The sequence below is a fragment of the Daldinia childiae genome (assembly GCF_008694065.1).
Source record: "Daldinia childiae strain JS-1345 chromosome Unknown Scaffold2, whole genome shotgun sequence".
Lineage (NCBI taxonomy): Eukaryota > Fungi > Ascomycota > Sordariomycetes > Xylariales > Hypoxylaceae > Daldinia > Daldinia childiae.
The window spans coordinates 2490405-2509121 of record NW_022984643.1 but is presented as its reverse complement, the minus strand read 5'-3'; the positions used below and the strand labels follow the sequence as shown (position 1 = coordinate 2509121).

At 45.4% G+C, this 18717-nt stretch overlaps 5 protein-coding genes across 5 annotated transcripts; 2 read left to right on the top strand and 3 right to left on the bottom strand.

Annotated features, from left to right (window-relative positions):
- Positions 1–3: 3 nt before the first annotated feature.
- On the top strand, positions 4–2043 carry GL218_01590 (Nucleolar complex-associated protein 3; the record flags this gene model as incomplete). The annotated part of the gene is made up of 1 exon (XM_033578064.1): positions 4–2043. One exon carries the CDS (start codon positions 4–6, stop codon positions 2041–2043), a length of 2040 nt encoding a protein of 679 aa, XP_033439589.1.
- Positions 2044–3168: 1125 nt separating this feature from the next.
- GL218_01589 (uncharacterized protein) lies at positions 3169–3939 on the bottom strand (the record flags this gene model as incomplete). The annotated part of the gene is made up of 1 exon (XM_033578063.1): positions 3169–3939. One exon carries the CDS (start codon positions 3937–3939, stop codon positions 3169–3171), a length of 771 nt encoding a protein of 256 aa, XP_033438643.1.
- A 1186-nt stretch (positions 3940–5125) lies between these two features.
- On the bottom strand, positions 5126–6015 carry GL218_01588 (uncharacterized protein; the record flags this gene model as incomplete). The annotated part of the gene is made up of 3 exons (XM_033578062.1): positions 5126–5750; positions 5839–5889; positions 5957–6015. The coding sequence occupies 3 exons, from the start codon at positions 6013–6015 to the stop codon at positions 5126–5128; spliced, it is 735 nt and encodes a 244-aa protein (XP_033438642.1).
- Positions 6016–6385: 370 nt separating this feature from the next.
- On the bottom strand, positions 6386–7371 carry GL218_01587 (uncharacterized protein; the record flags this gene model as incomplete). Its single annotated transcript, XM_033578061.1, has 3 exons — positions 6386–6663; positions 6719–7200; positions 7301–7371. 3 exons carry the CDS (start codon positions 7369–7371, stop codon positions 6386–6388), a joined length of 831 nt encoding a protein of 276 aa, XP_033438645.1.
- A 2256-nt stretch (positions 7372–9627) lies between these two features.
- On the top strand, positions 9628–17544 carry GL218_01586 (Ubiquitin carboxyl-terminal hydrolase 34; the record flags this gene model as incomplete). The annotated part of the gene is made up of 8 exons (XM_033578060.1): positions 9628–10264; positions 10313–10475; positions 10534–13231; positions 13281–13644; positions 13695–15095; positions 15145–15196; positions 15250–17375; positions 17444–17544. The coding sequence occupies 8 exons, from the start codon at positions 9628–9630 to the stop codon at positions 17542–17544; spliced, it is 7542 nt and encodes a 2513-aa protein (XP_033438644.1).
- Between the last annotated feature and the right edge of the window lie 1173 nt (positions 17545–18717).

The window sequence follows — 18717 nt, the reverse complement described above, 5'->3', positions numbered from 1 at the left end:
ATAATGGCATCCAGACCCGTAAAGAAAAGAAAGCTTACTCCACCCGCGGATGATGAGCGCTCGTCTAAGAAATCTGGTGCAAAGATCCAGAAAGCATTCTTAACAAATGCATCAAATTGGGATCTAGAGCAAGACTATGAAACTAAAGCAAGGAAAGGAAAGAAAAAGGAGAAAGAGAGTACTCGACTTCCTCTAAAACTTCCAAATGGGCGCGTGCAGCATATTTCAGCGCCAGAAAGTAATTTTCAAGCTATTGAAAGCGACGAGGATTGGTTAGATGGTGCCGAGGATGTGTCTGAGGATGAAGATGCTAAAGAGAGAGAGGCCCCTGAGGAGCCTAAAATACCCGAGCATCAACAGATATTAGAAGCTAAAGAAGAGTTGGCTAAGATAGCTTTGATTCTCAACGAAACTCCTGATGAAAATACTGGCGCCTTCAAAGCCCTAGCCAGGATTGGACAGTCCAGAATTCCAACGATACAGAAGCTTGCCTTGGCCACACAGCTCACAGTATATAAGGATGTTATCCCCGGCTATCGAATACGACCTGTGGCTGAGGATGGGCCGGAGGAGAAGCTTTCAAAGGACGTGAGAAAGTTGCGGACTTACGAGACATGTCTCATCTCGGGCTATCAGGCATATGTAAAGGAACTCACCAAACATGCGAAGACTAGTCATGCACAAGGCGTCGCGAGTGTCGCTATCACCTGTGCCTGCAATCTATTAACCGCCGTGCCGCATTTCAACTTCCGTTCTGACCTAGTCAAGATACTAGTCGGGAAGCTGAGTACGAGGCGTGTCGATAACGACTTCAATAAGTGTCTTCAGGCACTTGAAACCCTATTTGAAGAAGATGAGGAGGGTCGCCCATCTATGGAAGCGGTCTCGCTTCTCTCCAAGATGATGAAAGCCAGGGACTACCAAGTGAATGAGAGCGTTGTTAATCTATTCCTTCACCTCCATCTACTATCAGACTTTTTCGGAAAGGGGTCAAAGGACTCCATAGAACGTATGGATGATGACCATACAAGCAAAAAGCCCAAGTCGAAGTGGGCGTTTCGGACCAAGAAGGAGCGAAAACGCGTGAAGGAACAGAAATCACTGCAAAAAGATATGGCCACAGCCGACGCACTCGTTCAGCACGAAGAACGAGACCGCATGGAGGGAGAAACTTTGAAACTCGTATTTGGTACATACTTCCGGATCCTTAAGATGCGAGTACCGCATCTCATGGGTGCTGTCCTAGAAGGTCTATCAAAATACGCGCACTTAATTAACCAAAACTTCTTCGGTGATCTCCTCGAGGCGCTGAAGGACCTTATCCGGCACAGTAACGCATCTGAGGAAGACGACACGGAAGATAAGGAGGGCGAAGACGTAGAAGACGACGACACGCCCGCCCGCAACTCCTCCCGCGAAGCCCTCCTCTGCACCACAACGGCATTCGCATTACTCGCGGGCCAGGATGCGCATAACGCTCGTGCAGACCTACATCTCGACCTCTCCTTCTTCACAACACACCTCTACCAGACCCTCTACCCCCTAAGCCTACACCCCGACCTCGAGCTAGGCGCGCGATCCCTCCATCTCCCCGACCCAGACAAGCCGTCCCAGGCCCGCGACAAGAACCGGAAATCCGACAACAAAGTCAACCTGCAGACGACCACCGTCCTACTAATCCGCTGTCTAACAGCCGTCCTCCTACCCCACTGGAACCTGCGCTCCGTCCCTCCCGTCCGCCTAGCAGCATTCGCAAAGCAGCTCGCGACAGCCGCCCTGCACGTGCCGGAGAAGTCGGCGCAGGCATTACTCGCGTTACTTGCCGATGTGGCGGGGACGCATGGCCGCCGCATAGCTGCGCTATGGAATACAGAAGAGCGCAAGGGCGACGGTGCGTTTAACCCGCTGGCTGATAGTGCTGAGGCGAGTAATCCGTTTGCGGCGACGGTTTGGGAGGGGGAGATATTGCGTCGTCATTACTGTCCTGCTGTTAGACGGGGCGTGGGGATTGTGGAGAAGAGTTTGAGTATGGCGGAGAAGTAGGGTGGTTTGGAAGGGGGGGTTGGAGAAGGGGAGGAGATTGGGAAGCTAGGATAGGGTGGTTTGGTAGAGGACGAGGGTTAATATATACCTTGTATGAAGTTGAGCCTCTAATGCTCTCTATGAATCTTGTTTCTATGCATGTATACAGATGAATATCTTGGCCTCTTGAACATGGACATCGGAGATAACAATATTCCCCATGTGGCACGGTTTCAATATTCTTGTTTTACGTTTTATGCAGTGTAAAATCTCCCGCTTGGGAGTATGAGAATCATGAATGATAGGGTCGACTGATTTCGTCGATGAAGCTTGAGGTTTACTTTGAACACGTATATTAGGCGGTTGTTGCTCATAGTCCTCATTATTACTTTCCCCATGTTGTTCTACCTATCGGCTTAAGGTGCCAATTCTTGCAATTTCACTATTGAAAATAAATGGCAGCGTGGCTCATAACGTATCATTATTATTATGCCTCTGTGTACAAGGCCGCCGAGCCAAGGCGTGATATAATAGACGTAGACATCTCTAAGTCCAGTGTGTGCTTCCAAGCCCCTAATTACTACCACACATAAATACAAACAATACAACCGAATTACTAAACTACACGAGCTCATGATCTGCGTAACAACGTGAAAACGAGAAAACAATACAACTAGCTTCGAATAGAGAGCTGCCTGCTACTAGCTTAGCAGAAGATATGCTGAGTCAAGTCAATAGAAAAGAAGCCGATATTCCATGATCGTATCCCCACCTTTACAAAAAGGGGTTACAATATTAAGTGATGTGCCTGGAGTTTGTCGAGGTTGGCTTGTAGTCGTTCGTGCGCCATTGCCTGGGATATCGTAGTTGCGGCTAATAAAACATCAATACCTACCTAAGCAGATAGTCGAGGGTGTTGGTCGCAAAATCAGGGACATAAAATTACATATCGCCGTTATAATTAAGCCCGTATGGTTGATGTTCTGAATGAATCCGGAAAGGAGCTTTCACATACTCGTAAAGATGAACAGAAACATTGAATACTCGAGGTATTCTAGCTGACAGTCCTTGATGAAATCTGGTAATAATATAGGCACAACCACAATAGGGACTTGGCGTTTGGTATAGTGCCTCTCTTAGCTGACTTTATTTGGCCCAGCGAGAGTCTGCGAGACCGGGTCCTTTGGAGATACCACTGATCACAGTTTGGCCGGTTGGAACGGAAGGACCGCGTCTTTCATGAGTTGGTGGATCAACACGCATGGGATCTCCCCAGATGTGCTCAGGAACATGTTTCTCAGGATAACGATTAGGGTTGTCAGGGTTCCATCGTGAAGCTTTGAGGCCTACTTTGACGCTGCTTCTTGTCTCCACGCCACCCATGGCCACATCATCATCTTGGTGAGCCTCGTTCTTACTAGTGAATTGCATCACGTTTTGGCTAATCGTATCACCCCCTTCATCAAGGAGCGATGTCTCGGATTGTATAGAATTCGAGTGATTGTGCCAAGTGGCTCGTTGAGAGACTAAGGTAGAAGCATCGGAGCTGTATGCCAAAGCAGGGTCCGCCAAATTATTATTGGATTGAGATGGAGTCAAGGCTTGAGCAGTTTGTAAATAGCCGCCTTCACTCGGCAAGCCAAAGATTTGCCCACAAAACTGTGGCGGAGTAAAGCTGTTGGCTGTTTGTAGCTGAGTTGGATCCCCCGTAGGTTCGCTCTTAAGACGCTTCGATGCAATGTTTCCCTCTTCACTATAGGACGTAATGTGTTTCTGCCATGTCTCTTGCGGAGCGGGAATCGTAAGAGCTACATTCTGTGAGACGGGGGGCCATTGTAGAGGGGGTATATCCTCAGCGAGAACAGCTCGTGAATCACCAGTACCACGGAACATAGGCATGTCGTGAGGGTGAGACATTGGGGTGATACCTCCTTGAGTTGATCGTACAGGGTGATGCTGTATCATATTTCCTCGAGGGTGAATTATTGAATTTGAGTCCAGTTGAGCACGTCCCTGAACACTACTACCTTGACCATGTTGGTTATGTTGCTGGCGATGGTTCACTAAGGCACCTCCCCGTCGCGTGTTGGTTCCGTTTCTCCTATCCTGACTTCGTTTATTGCGCCGAGGTGATTTTGCGCGTGTGAAAGAAGCTTGTAGCTCTTTCGCGTCCTCTATATTCCCACGTTCCAACATCTTGACAGTAGAATTCGTTTTTTTTTTCCTTGGGCTCTTCAGTAACCACAAACAAAAAGTCCAAATAACTCCGTCAAATTGTAAGAACTAGGTTATGACAGCCTCAGAAGGTTATTAGAAGTAGAAGTGTGCAAGGGGTAAAATACAGAATGGTGGGTTTGGGGAGACTGACTTGCTCAACAACAGAGAGTTGTTAAGGTTGGTAGGAGAAGATAAGAATCAAAACAAAACTTCAGGATGTTTAAGACTCGTGAAATTATGGGTTTGAATGTGTGCAGGCAGAGAGAATACCTAAATGTAAAGATACGGTAGTTCTTACCTTATGCACCTTTAGGTTAGGTACCTATAGGTAATCGAACCTGCACATATGCTGTCGCCTCGGAAACAATAGGAAAGACAGTCATATGGTTCCTTCCTTCGATACATTCAACTATTTAAACCCCTAGGCAGGCACCTTAGGATTCCACTTACTCCTCCCTTTTAAAGTAATCTATGCTTTAGTAGTATCATGAATTTGTATCTGCTAATTGCACTTCCTACTACCACTGCTATTTATTTAAAACGCAATTAGCTCTGAATACATCAGTAAGATACACGTATGGAAACATACTCTGGTTCAGACTGGTGTTTGCAGATGCAGGCACCCACGCAAGTGCAAACGAAATCAACTAGGCAAAGGTTACCTGGATGGGTAGAAAAATGGATATCTAGATTATCAGAGTCTTGAAAATATAGTATGGCATACGGGGATATAATCACTTTGATTTACATACCTCATTCAGGTAGGGGACTCTATATCCAAAGTGAGAGTTCTATAAACGGGTAAATTCAGCAGTTGCACATGACACATGCCCAACGTCCCGTAAAAGATATAATTCTTTCGATATATATAGACCAACTAATATCATTACCCAGGCAATCCACGGTTATGCTGCTTCTTAGTACCAACAAACGTCTCAACCGCGTTAATATTAGTTGCCTTATATTCCGCTTTCTTCGCCTCTTCCACCCACTGTATATTAATCGTAGGAACATGCTTGGTTATGAATTCGATCAACGCCTTGGAATTAGGGGCATCCTCGCGGATTCCAATGCAGGAAACACGGGGTATACCCAGCGACTCAGATAGACGATCCTCACATGACTTTGATAATCCTACTAGCCTAATAGGCATCTGTTCAGGATGTGATTTCGAAGCAATCGCTACCATCTGTGGCAGATGTCCATTAAGAACGTTTGGTTGTCCAGATCGGGCTACGAAGATGGCTGAATAAGGGCGGAGAGAAACACCTTGAGCAGGGAGTTTGTCGTCTGAATTGGTCTCCACAGCTTGTGCTTTAGATGCTAGTTCTTGTAGACGACGCGTGACAGTTGTAAGTCCGACGTCTACATACGATTTCAACTCCGGAGAAGGAGGAGGCGAAACGTTTTCAGAATGTGTGGTTAAAACTTTGCGTTTCCGTTTCTTATCGCGTTTGCCTTTCGACAACTCAACATACTCTGAGCGGTACTGACCCAGGGGTGTAAGCAAGCTACTCTAATATGTTAGCATAGAGAATACAAATATGACTCTTCTAGGTTCTTAGACTGAGAGAAGGATCTGATGGACTCTTCACTCACTTGCATAGAAGCTCTAAGATGGTTTCTTGGTCTTCCATAGTCACGCTAGGCCTGGCATCGTTAGCATTGGTTTGTTAAACATGTTGGTGTGGAAAAGCCGGAGGCATGTGTTTCCTACCATGATACAGCTGAATAGGGAGTGTCTAGCTGATAGACGATTTTCTTTCTCCTTTCCATATTCACACGTAATTTGAATTAGTTAACGTAAAAAGTATTTAATTCACTCCCGATATTGTGACTAATTTAGGTGAAACCCAATCCAATTTAGAGTACTTGTGCTTCTTTTCTATTCGTATTGTTTTAGAAACCGAAATAAGTTTCTTAGAATCTTAGTGGAATCGCGTCGCACCTATTGAACCTAATATGGATTTGTTGGTCTGTGCACGAGTCTAAGCTCTCAAAGTATCAAACAGACGAAATCCTAGTTGTAAGTCATCGTGGTAGAAAATTGTATGTTTAGGTATTTTTACCCTAACTACAGATTATGTATTTAGTATGATACATTTCTCTATCTTACTAGTTGTTATGATAGAAAAATCAATATTAATTATCGATTGACTTTATGCCATAATCCTTTGATAGTATCCATATCCGCCTTCACAGTATCACTATCCTCATGCTCATCTAAAACCTCAATCTTGGACCTCAACCGCGCTACCATCAAGTCCAGGGCTATCTTTGGAGATACCAATGATAGTTCTTCGCTTAGCTTAGCTTGACTGATTATCTTGCCGTCGCATAACTCTCTTACAAGGCTTTCTGCCATATCCTGACAATTGCTCGTTAAGAGGTTGTAGCGCGGGTGAACCGACATGTGATTAGCTCCTAAAGCTCGATATTAGCAAAAGAATTTAGCATCTCCGTCTTAGCGTCTACTTACCTATTATTTGTATTTCTTCATGAGATTTCGTCGTCTCCCCGATATAATAACATGAGCTCCATGCTTGGATGAATTCTGGGGTAATCTCGGCTACCCGAAAGTAGCTTTTACCAATAGCATTAAGCGCCATCTGATCACTCATTAAGTCGTAACAGTAAGAAGGGTCGAAACCGCGGTCAATCACACATAATGCCCAGTGACTGACACTATTTTGGCTCATACCAACGTGTTTAGCAAGCAACTTGTACGTATTTTTGGACAATTCAAATCTGCCAAACTCGATAAGCGTGGTGATTAAGAAAACGGCCTTACGAGACGCGACCAGGTTCCACTGTAACGGCGGCATCTCGACAGCTGAGTCCCCAGTAATTTTCGCCAAAACTAGGTTAAGGAATTCTTCCTTTTCCTGTCGACGACGTTCCTTTTCAGCTTTGATTACATCCTCCTCTATCTCCGAAGATCCCCGCGATTTTCTGTGTTCCCTGTCATGGAAATCGTGTGTTAGACGCTCGAATATTGGAAATAGCGAGGACCTTTGAATAAGCGGCGTTTAAGGGATGAAGGGGAATTGTGGAAATTTACCATTTCTCTTTAAGGTATTCTTCTGTGGCTACTCGAGCGCTTTTTAGTCTTGATAGGGCGTCGAATCCCATCTCTAACATTTAGGACCTGGGGATGCAGATATCATCAGGCACTGTTGTTTACTTACATGTAGTGTAGGTGAGATGGTATGTATTTCAATTATTTATGTGTTTAATACCTGCAACCAAGTCCCTCACAGCCCACCTGTTCCGCTTTTGTATGTGCATAGGTGCACTACATGTAATACGGTTAACTCGGCCAACTAAGATAGTAAATCTATTTTATGCTTGCAGCTCCATTATGCACACTCATTATGTGCCTTGCTTTATATAGTTTTATGTATAACTAGTTATTAAATATTAGAATATCCTATCGAAATGTATATATGCCCTTCAAGAATACCTACAAATTCTTAAAGACTTTAAGCTACCTCTATATAGTCTAAATCATTTAAGTTGGGGATGATTAAATGCATTAACATCCTAGTATTAGGTACATGTATGTACTTTAGCTAGATATAGGTACCTAAGGTATCTATGGCAGAATACATACCTTATTTGCGACCGTATTCAAGCATCTTTATATTAATTTTAATACCATCTAAAACAATGAAAAGAAGGATATACCTTTTTATAAGTCAGTGCGTGCACCTATAAAATATTTGCCTAAAAGCAGGCGTTTCTAGAACTTTAACTACTACATGGTATATACCTAAGTGGAGGACGGCGCTTAATTGCTTGCCCTGGCAGCCTGGCAACACAACAGACCAGGACCTCGGTACATATCTAGCCTGACCCTGCAGCCTAGACCCGCTAAAGTAAGTTGACTTTCCCTACCAACATATGCTATGTACAATTTGTTAATGATTAGCTTGGAAAATAATTACATCGTATTCCGTTGTGCATACGTCTTCCAATCTTGCATCATATCCGGATATTGGGCGCCCTACCGATAGCTGATTGCAGGCCTTCCCGACGTTATTCACCTATTGTTGAGAGATTAGAAGTTGTGTAGTATAAAGCACTATCTCAACATTTCGTACTTACCTAATTCACATGATACCTATGGTACCTAAGGCAGGTATGTACTGATTGATACGTTAATACATCCATACCTCATGCTCTTCTTACATACAGTATTGTAGCACAGCGTACGCACGTCTTTTTTGCACATCTTCTGCACATCTTCCCCACTTCAAGAATGCACTAGCGTCGCCTAATTCTGGCACTTTTCATTAATCATCTAACAGCTATTGTGATATACCCACCTAGGTATTCTTTCGAGACAAAACCATCCCAAGGCAATATTCGACTCACAGCCTGGCTCGATTATTTACGCTACCCACTCAGTTCAGTGTCATATTCTGTCTCTCTATTAAGAACCCTGATTATTCAATCAGATACGCCGAGGATACTTTTATTCGCGTTCGCGTTCGCGTTACATATATCTATTCATTTAACCTACCTGATCAACTATATGTATCTCTACGCATTAAAGCATTAGAGCTTCCAACGGTGGTTAAAGCAATACAACACTCTTCGAGCTGGTTGCCGTTTTTCTTATGTGAGGTAAGTGGTTAACCCACCTTGCGTCACATTTCAAGCTTCGTCATTAGAAAATTTGGATATTGGAAATCTTCGAGAGATCGCACGATAGAGATTGGTTCCCCGGGGAAAGATGGACAAAGAACCCCTACCTTCCATTTGCCTAGGATTAGCAATTTCTTAGCTAGTCCCAGGTAATGCTGCTACTGTAGCGGGTAGCTGAGCTCTTGTTTCCCACTTTGCCAGGGCCCAGGGCTGCCTTCCTAACCAAGTTCTCCACACGCCCCTCCCCCACCATTAGCTTCCTTCATACTCGCACCACTGACGCCAGAGTCCCAAAGAAAAAAGTCCCCGTTACTAACAAAGTAACTGGGAGCTTCTCCAACGTCTATCGTTTATCGTCTATCGTCTATATTCTACCTATCTTCTATCGTCACGAACTATTACAGGTGCCTATCTGTTTTTATTCCCCGGCCGGTTCTTGACCAAGGGGAATTCTCATTATCGTTCTTGCAGTTTACGAGAATCATTTCCTCTTCTTTCAACATTTTGATGATACCCCTTATAGACCTTTGATTGTCTTTTATTCTTTTTCTTTTTCTTTTCCTACCGTCTATTCTATTGTGTTTATTTTCCCAGTGTTTTACCCCGCCTATCTTTCTTCAACCCACATGCTAATTCTGGAGTCCAGCAGCAGCCGCCGAGCCTTCTCGCGCGAACGCCTCAAGCTTTGTCTGGAGCTCCACGATTTCCACCATTCCCGACCCTGTCAGCAAGGTACAGATGGATCAGGATTCGAGATCATCCGAGCCGCGAGAACGAGCCGTCTCCTCTGAGCCCTGCTCAACTCGACCTAACCCTTTTGACGACGGTGATTCTTCTTCCCGAAAACGTCGTAGGACCTCCCTTTCTGGTTCAAGGAGCTCGTCAGTCGAAACTATTCCATCCCAAAACGACGAAAGAACCCCTTCCGACTCTAACATCATGAGGGTCGACTCGCCAGAGCAACTTCCCCCGAGTACGCCGGCTCGTTCAGAGCCTCCTGCCGAACCTGTTTCTAGTAAGGTCACTATCAACCTTAGGAATGCTGACAGCCTTGAGAATACACCTTCCTCCCCTCCATCTCCCACACCTGCGCAATTCCGCAAAGACAATATAAAAGCTAGCGTCGAAGAACCGGAGGTGAATATGATACAGGTACCTTCGGCCGAAGATACATCGTCGCCGACATCCGAGCTTGATAGTCCAGAAGCGCCAATCGAGGATGACCTCTTACTCTATGATATGGAACCCAACATAACGCTTCTACCAGTCGACAAAATCACAAAATTTGGTGCTGTCATGCTTGATTTTCCATATCATACTGATGGGGAGTCATATCACGAGACGGTTGTTCGTCTGGTAGATTATTTTCGACAACGTGCGTCGATATTTCCCAACTCCCGTCAATCCTCTAACTTTAAACTAGAATCCTCGCATGTCGACGATGCCTTACATGAACTAAATAATTGGCTAAATTCATACCTATCATGCGCAAATATCGAATTCTACACTGTCGTCGTAGAGACATACCAAGAGAATAAACAGTTTTGGCAGGCTCTTCCTGAGCTTTTTTGTTCTATAGGCCATCGGTATGCATAATCCAAGCGTTCCACCAATATGACTTAACTAACGATGTTCCCTCTTTAGGCACGGCTCTTCGAAATCCAATCACACTCGAGACATCGTTAGTCAGATGTTTATGCAGATTGCTAGACTAACTGGATTTCTTCTCCTAGTTGACTGCCGAACACTAGTACAAGTCATAAAGAAGGAGGGCAGCGACTTTGACTTGATATCTCCAAGCTTCCTTCGGTTATTTAGCAGTCTTGCGGGTAAGGATGAAAATCATACTGTTATTAACGGGTACATCCCTGCGAACCACCCGGGAGTCTTAGAACCACTTGACATACTTCAAGCAAGTAACGATGGCCTACAGGTTCAATTGAGCCGCTTTACTGAATTAATTACGACTAATCTCACGCGATGTCCTAAGAAAGTAATGGATAATCTTGTTGGAATCACTTTCCTTACGGACAGCCTTGTGCGTGATAGCTATCGAAAGCTGTCACCTCCCAACTTTTATTCTCCATCAGTACTTGATCGCTCAAGGAAAAACATGATCTTCGGCCTCAAATTTTTTGCTGCGGTCTCGGAGGCCATGGACATCGTGATCGATAAGTCTACCAACAATCTAGGTTCTGGGACAGCCATGGATCTCATTAGTTGTCTCACGACAATTTACAAATTTAGCTTGTTCGGCGACACTATCGAAACCGCCCCAATACTCGAGGATCACCGAAAAATGCATCCTGATCTTCAAGACAGATTCAGACAAGAGGCTCTTTCATTAGAATGGAAAATGCGCATATGCTGCAAGCTAGTGAGATCACGTCAGATGCAACTTAGAGTCGCAGCAACATCGCACCTATGCGAAGATCTCGTTGTGCAATGGAGGACGTATATGGAACGACAGGAATTAGGAGATGATATTCCCTACTTAGCCTACCTTCGATATTTATCTGGTTATCTGGTTAAAACTGGGATCGTCGACTATCTTCTTGGGCCAACATGCCATCCAGAGATCACCCAGACCAGCTTTAATATTGTTGGATTCCTAGCCGTCACTAAAACTTATACTGCCACGCAGACAGAATTACTCTGGCAAACTTTGACGTCAACCCAGGACCCCCGAATCTCTGATGCCATAGTTCGCATGATGTCTAAGGTAGTTGGTCTCCTTGAGCCGGAAAGTCTCAGCTATATGTGTGAGAAATTCCATAGTCTACCGATAGAGTCTTTCTCTTCTTGCATGCGTGATCTTTTCGACCAGGTTACAAAGCAAATGCAGGAGAAGATACTACCTTACCAATTGGTCCCTCTTTCGCCCTACCAAATATGTGTTCGATTACTTCAAGAGTCGTCTATCCTTGGACCACAAGGCTCTGTATTATATCCGGAAATTCACCACTTCGCCTTGTCGAAGTTCAGTGCTCTTTTACACTCAGGCCCTGACCCGGCAGGACGTGAAAACATATGGATGAGTTGTGTGCATGATATTGCGGCCAAATCTCGCAGCACGTCGGGGAGTCTACATGTACTAAGTACACTTATTGGTAATTCCCCGGCACTGCAGATGTTGATATCCGATCACGACCTGACGCGGCTTCTGGTTGACGAACTAGAATCTACGATTGCCAATGCGAAAGACCTTGGATTTTCTCCGGTTTATGCAAATCCAATAGGCCATGCTCGTCGAAGGATTATTTCCGCCATTATTGTGAACCATGGTTCCACCATCGATTCGGAGCTCGGCCGACGTCTCTGGGATCTCTTAGTTGGGAATGGCGCAGCATGCCAGGATGACAGAAAAGCTGCCTGGGACGACTTAAATGCGGCACTCAAGAGGACACGCCTGGATAACCCTTTCCTCAATGCTTGCTTGCGAGAGTATTTACCTCAACTACCACCTAGCTGTTACTGCGGAGGCTCTCTCGCGTTCGTTAGAGAAGCTATTATTCCTCTTGCAAACGATGTCAATGGTGTGGTCCTTGATGATGAAGACAATGTCAAGTATGCCGGGCTCGAATTACTTTGGCAGATGATATTGACGGCTCCATGCCACACCGTTGAAGAAACGGCTATTTCTACGCTGGTTGATGATATTTATGTCGACAGCAAGATAATCCTATCGTATCCACTTCACCGCGCAAGGAGGGTTCATTTTGCTCTAGTGCAACGGTGCCTACAGCAGCTCAAATGTGCAGCCCAAAGGTTAAAGGAATTTAGTGATGGCAACTCCAATGGAGACAGCGAGCCCACAGTGATTGTACCGTCTAAAGAACAACATGAGGAACATGAGTTGCAATTCACAAGATCCCTACAGGTTCTTATAGCGCTTCTGAAGGCGCTGCAAACCAGGCCCCATTTTGCGGCGCCTGATTTGCGGTCTCTCATGCTCCAGGCTCCAAGCCCGGTCGATGGTGAATCTGCAGACTTGAAGTATCAATCGTTTGATGGCAATGATCAAACGGATATAAAATCCCTAGATATTGGGCTCAAAAATACAGCGGCTTCACTACTCGCTAGTTTGCGCGAAGCTACGGGATTTGACAACTACCGGCTTTATTATCGCGGGCAACCTCTCGCGCCATCAGAAAGCGCAATATGCAAGTCAATAGAAGAGCTTGACATAAAAACCGGACTGATCCTTGTCAAGAAAGAGACTGGCATTACGACTTCTCCCAAACGCATAAAACCAGGAGCTTCGCCACTGGATATCGAGATCTTGAGTCACTTTAAAGACTTATGGGAGTATTTAAGCATGGAAGAGAAGCTAGCAAGAGAGGTAGGCTCTTTCTTGTGTAATATTTAGGAATGTGCTCACATATCATTAGATCTATCACTTTCTAGTTTCGCTCCCGGCTGACGATTCAATCCTGACGGCGTTTGAAGATCCCGCGACTTCTTATCGAGATGTTTTCCCACTTGGACAGCCTTTCAAATCGCTATATGCACTGCATGCTCTTCGTGAATATCTTAGTACTCGACGGCTCAAGAGCAACGTGATGCAGGTATCTTCGCAGGATTCTGAGACCCATTTGCAATCAACAAATGACCAGCACGATGCTTCGGCAAGGGCAATGTCCCTAGTTATTGCAGCAATTTGTGATTCTGAGGTTGTCGAACAAGGTTCGAGCGAGGCTCTTCAGCTCAAGCTAAGTCTTGAGCTGGTAGACAATTTTATTAATCTCTTAGAGGGTACGTAATATTGCCGATCTACTACTGAACTACTAGCTAACCATGTTAAGAAATCACGGATACTGGAACGGTGGTGCAACTGTTAACACTAAACCTTCAGGAAAGGCTTTCGGCAATTCTTATGGGCGCCACCTTGGCTCAAACAAATCAACTCAGCATAGAACTGATTAGCCGATCGTTTGAAGCCCTGCTCGAGTCCTGTGCGAAGAGTGGGGTGTTCTGGAAGGGATTTCGGGATCAGATTGGGTTGCAAAAGCTGGTCCAGCGCCTTGTGCTTAGCGATCCCCGTCCTATTGTGAGGAGGAGTATTGCTGGGCTGATTACTGCTAAAAGCCTGCATGGGCGTGCTGTACCTGGCGCGCAGGCGTTAGATTTTGCCGAACTGTTCTGGCCTATTATATTCCAGCTGGTACATCTTGCTGTTAAAGAACCGAACAAATGCGAAGAGACGTTTACTACCTCTTTTCAGCTGTTTCAAAAACTCAACGAGCAGAACTCCAGAGTTGTTGACTTGCCCACTTGTCTTTGGCAATGTGGGGAACTCCTACTCTCGCACACGACTACAGAGGACATAGCCCATCCGGACAGGGACTTTGTGGCACATGGGCTTGTCATGATCATAATTGTCGGCATCAGGGAGGCATCGGCCAGAAAGGAACGGGTCCAATTTCCTCCTGACTTCGTATCGGATTTGTTTTCTCGGCATCTCTTTCCATCTGAAGATGAAGATATGGAACTGGTGCCTAAGGTGATTCTCCACACTCCGTCGCGAACCATACTCTACGATATTATACTCGCCTTGGTCAAAGAGGATGTGGTACTATCTCCGCGTATACTCCGATACCTGGATACACTAACGTCTTTCCGTCCCAGCGAGGACGGTATGGAGACGTACAAGTATGACCTCCCGCAGCTTTTTGAAAGGTCAAATGCTATTAGATCGTCATGCGGATATTCCGGGCTACGAAACCTTTCGAATACTTGCTATTTGAACTCACTCTTCACACAGCTCTTCATGAATGTTGGATTCCGCCGCTTTATACTTGAGAGGCGAGTACGGGGCCAGCTGACGCACTCATTACTTCACGAGACCCAGACACTCTTCACGTTTCTCCAGGATAGTCGGCGACGCTTTGTAGAACCTTCGGGATGTGTTAGCCAAATTATGACTTACGACGAGGCGCCTATTGATATCCACAACCAAATGGACGTGGACGAATTTTATAGTCTTCTTTTTGATCGATGGGAGGCACAGTTACCTCTAGAAGCCGACAAGAAGAAGCTAAGGTCGATTTATGGTGGTGAGCTGGTCCAGCAAGTGAAGTCCAAAGAATGCCAACATATCTCGGAACGTATTGAGCCCTTCTCCGCAATCCAGTGCGACATCAAAGGTAAAGCGGGCCTCGAGGAAAGTCTCCAAGCCTACGTAGACGGCGAAATCATGGAAGGAGGTATGTCTGTATCATTCCTAATTAACCTGCACCATTCTAACAATTCTAGATAACAAATACAAGTGTTCCGATTGCGACAGACATGTGGATGCAGTCAAAAGGTAAGTCTAGCATGGTATATATTCATTACCGACACTACTAACTATATACCCAGGGCGTGCCTCAAGGATATTCCCGATAACTTGATTTTTCACCTGAAGAGATTTGACTTTAGTCTGAGAACCCTAACACGAAGCAAGATCAATGACTATTTTCCATTTCCAAACAAGATAAACATGCAGCCCTATACTATTGAGCATTTAAGCGATCCTTCTAGTAATACCGAGCCAGACATGTTCGAACTAGTAGGGATTCTCGTACATTCCGGGACCGCGGAGTCTGGTCACTACTATTCGTATATTCGAGAACGGCCAACTGCATGCAGCACGCCATCTTGGGTTGAATTCAACGACGAAATAGTTACGTCGTGGGATCCCTCGCAGATGGAAAGCGCTTGCTTTGGGGGACCAGACTACCGCCCACAATTCGAGGCTGGTGCCGCCTACGAGAAGGTATATAGTGCTTATATGTTATTCTACCAGCGATCTACCTCGTTGCAGAAGGAGCAAGATATGTTAAGGGAATCTGGTCAAGTCGGTCCTTTCCGGTGCAATCTTCCTAGGAGCCTCGAGTCTCAAGTCAAGGAAGATAACTGGTCAATAGTGCAGCGTCATTGCCTCTACGACCCGGCTCACATGCCTTTTGTGTGCGAAGTACTCGCCAATACGTGGGGTACCGCATGCTCAAAAGAACACATAAAAGAAAATCTAGCGATGCAGACGGCGCTCGGTCATCTAGACCAAATCGCATCGCGAGCTAAGGACTTGCCGGATTACGACCAACTTAAACACCTTTTAGTCAAAGTCTGTCAACGGTGTACTATGTGCTGTTACTCGTTCTTCGATTATTTCAACCAACACAGGGAAGCGTTACGCATGCTTCTGCAGAGAAACTCAGATCTCGGCGTGCGTCAGGATATTGGGAAAATGTTCATATTTGTCATTTTAACCCTCAAAACCGCCTTTCCGGAAGAATACGGCCCGCTCGATAATGACGATGATATAATACTTTCCAGCACTGTGGACCGGAGTCTGAGCATAGTGGATATGACTTTAGATATCTTCCTGTACCTTTGGGATAGTTTCCACTCACGCCTTAATTCCTGGCCGGAATACTTTGGAACCATGCTTGAATTCGCCCGAATGGGGCGCCATGAAGCATTGGCGTTCCTAGATAGGGACTTCCTAGTCAGGCTTATCATGGTGATTGCAGTTGACCAGGTTTTTGATCTTCCCTCACAATATGCTAGGCTGCTCAATACAGTATCAAGAAGGTCGGCCAGACCACCCAACTATGAAAGTATTATCGCCCTTATTGATGAGCTTATGGCAGCCATAGATCTGGTACCTAATCCGGGAAGATTCCCCGAGGATGCTCATGGTCGATTATCACTAGGCCTCCAGGATGAACCGGTTCCGTTCACGGTAGAAGAGTGTAATATTCTATACCGGGATTGGGCTAGAGGTCAAGCAAACGTTTTTACGGAAAAGCTCATCTCTCTCAACCAGAATCAAGCGGCTACCGATTCTATTATCAGACGCCTCATGGGCTTTGCCCCGCCAATGGATTTCAAGGTATACCTCACATTACGATTTAATATCACTGGAGACTTGACTTCTCATATGGTGTCGCCTTTCCTTCGCGTTGCCGTAACGTACTGCCGCTACAGTACTCAATACGACAGTGTCTATCGCCTAATCAACTATATATCCAACCAGTGCAGGAGCCTGCAGAACGCAGAAGGCCGAGCCTTTTTTGAGTTCCAACGAGATATCTTTAATGGAGCCAGAAACACGGGCGAGACAAGCGATATCATCCGATTACATAGCTTGGAGAACATCCCGAAATGGGCCCCGGGACTTCTCGGATACATCGACCACGCAGTCAGCGATGATGTAGACAACTTTCTACAGGAGAAGTTGTTCAGGCACGGACCCTCGCCTACATTCGGGGAGATCAATGAGGGGCTTGAAAGGTCACAGGCAATAATTTCCGTGGTCAGGCGTCTGGCTGTCTCATGTCTAGAGTATCTACGGGATACGTACGTTTCTCGGGCAGCGCAGGCAGCCAAATACACGATAGATCCTTTGGACCGAGTGCTCAAGAAGTGTGAGCCATACTTTAGTCTCAACGAGGAGATGGATGATGGTCTTAGGGCACAGTATATGGAACTCCGTCAAGGTACGAATTCCTATACTGGAAGGTGGCAGGTGACCCGCTAGGCCCATTACGTGCTAACTCTGGAATAGTTGTTTTGGAACCGATGGTCAGACTAACAGTCGACGAAATTGAAGAGGACGGTTCCGGTATGTGGAGCGACTCTACCACCGCCACCATGGACTATGACTGACAAAGCCCAAGATTGGGAACAGTCAGTCGGCTCTTCGGAACAAATGGATAACTTGACAGATCTTAGCATGCAAATCGATCGTGATCTAGTATAAGTAAACCTCAGGTTCCTACGAAACATTCCCTTTAGCCACCGTTTAAGTTAATGCAGCAATTAGGGGTAGCTAAGACGAACGGGTTGTTGTAACATACGACTGATGATATAAGACGTGATGACAGGCCGGTCGGATAAACGGAAAGGTAAACTAGAGACAATGCATAGCACTGGCGTGGTAGGCGTCTTAAGGGATGGACAAAAATGATACTTTACACAAGGATATTGTTCAGGCGTAAGCAGTAAGAGAGGTGGGCGATTCTAGTCATGTTTGATTAGGACGTCTAATTACACGAGTCATGGTTTATTACATAGCAATTGTCACAAGATAGTGCTGTGTATTGCGTTGCGTTTCGTTGCGTTTCGTTGCGTTTCGTTGCGATGGATGATGTTTAAGCCAGAAGGGGTGGAAATGGCAGGTTTACTGGTTTACTGGTTTGCTGGTTTGCTTACTTTTCACCGAATACCCAGCTTATTCACATTACGTGAGTTAGTTACAGTACAGTAAGGCGAAAAGGGAATAATACGATGATTTGATTGCAATTAGCTACTGAGTTATTAAAGCAGAGTTACACAGGAGAAGTCTTATGTCTTGTTTGAAACAACTGGTGCTAAAAATATGTTGTCAGTTGAAGTAAAATGATGGTAAGTAAACTTCTCTCGGAATCACAACAATCCGTTGAAGATGCAGTAACAAAGACCAGGTATGATTGGTCATTCACATTAATGAACGAGATGTAAGTAAACGCAAGTAGATGCAAGTGCAGACTAAATGCTACCTTGATAGTATAGCTATCGGGTGCTTCTCTGGTGAGAGACGACATCTTTTGTCTTTTTTGTTGGACCCGACTGCCCGTCAACAATGGACCGATGTTAACTTCTAGGACATGGGGTGGACATGGGGTCTATTTTTGGATCAAACCCCTTGCTAGAATCTTTTGATATCTAACTAGTATAAGTCTAGCTTAAATATATAACAGGGGTTTTAATGGTCGGGTACCGAGTCCGGCATCTATATTTGGGTCATTCTGATTATTGTAGCCGCCGAGACAAGATGCGGGGGAGAAAGCCGCAAGACAT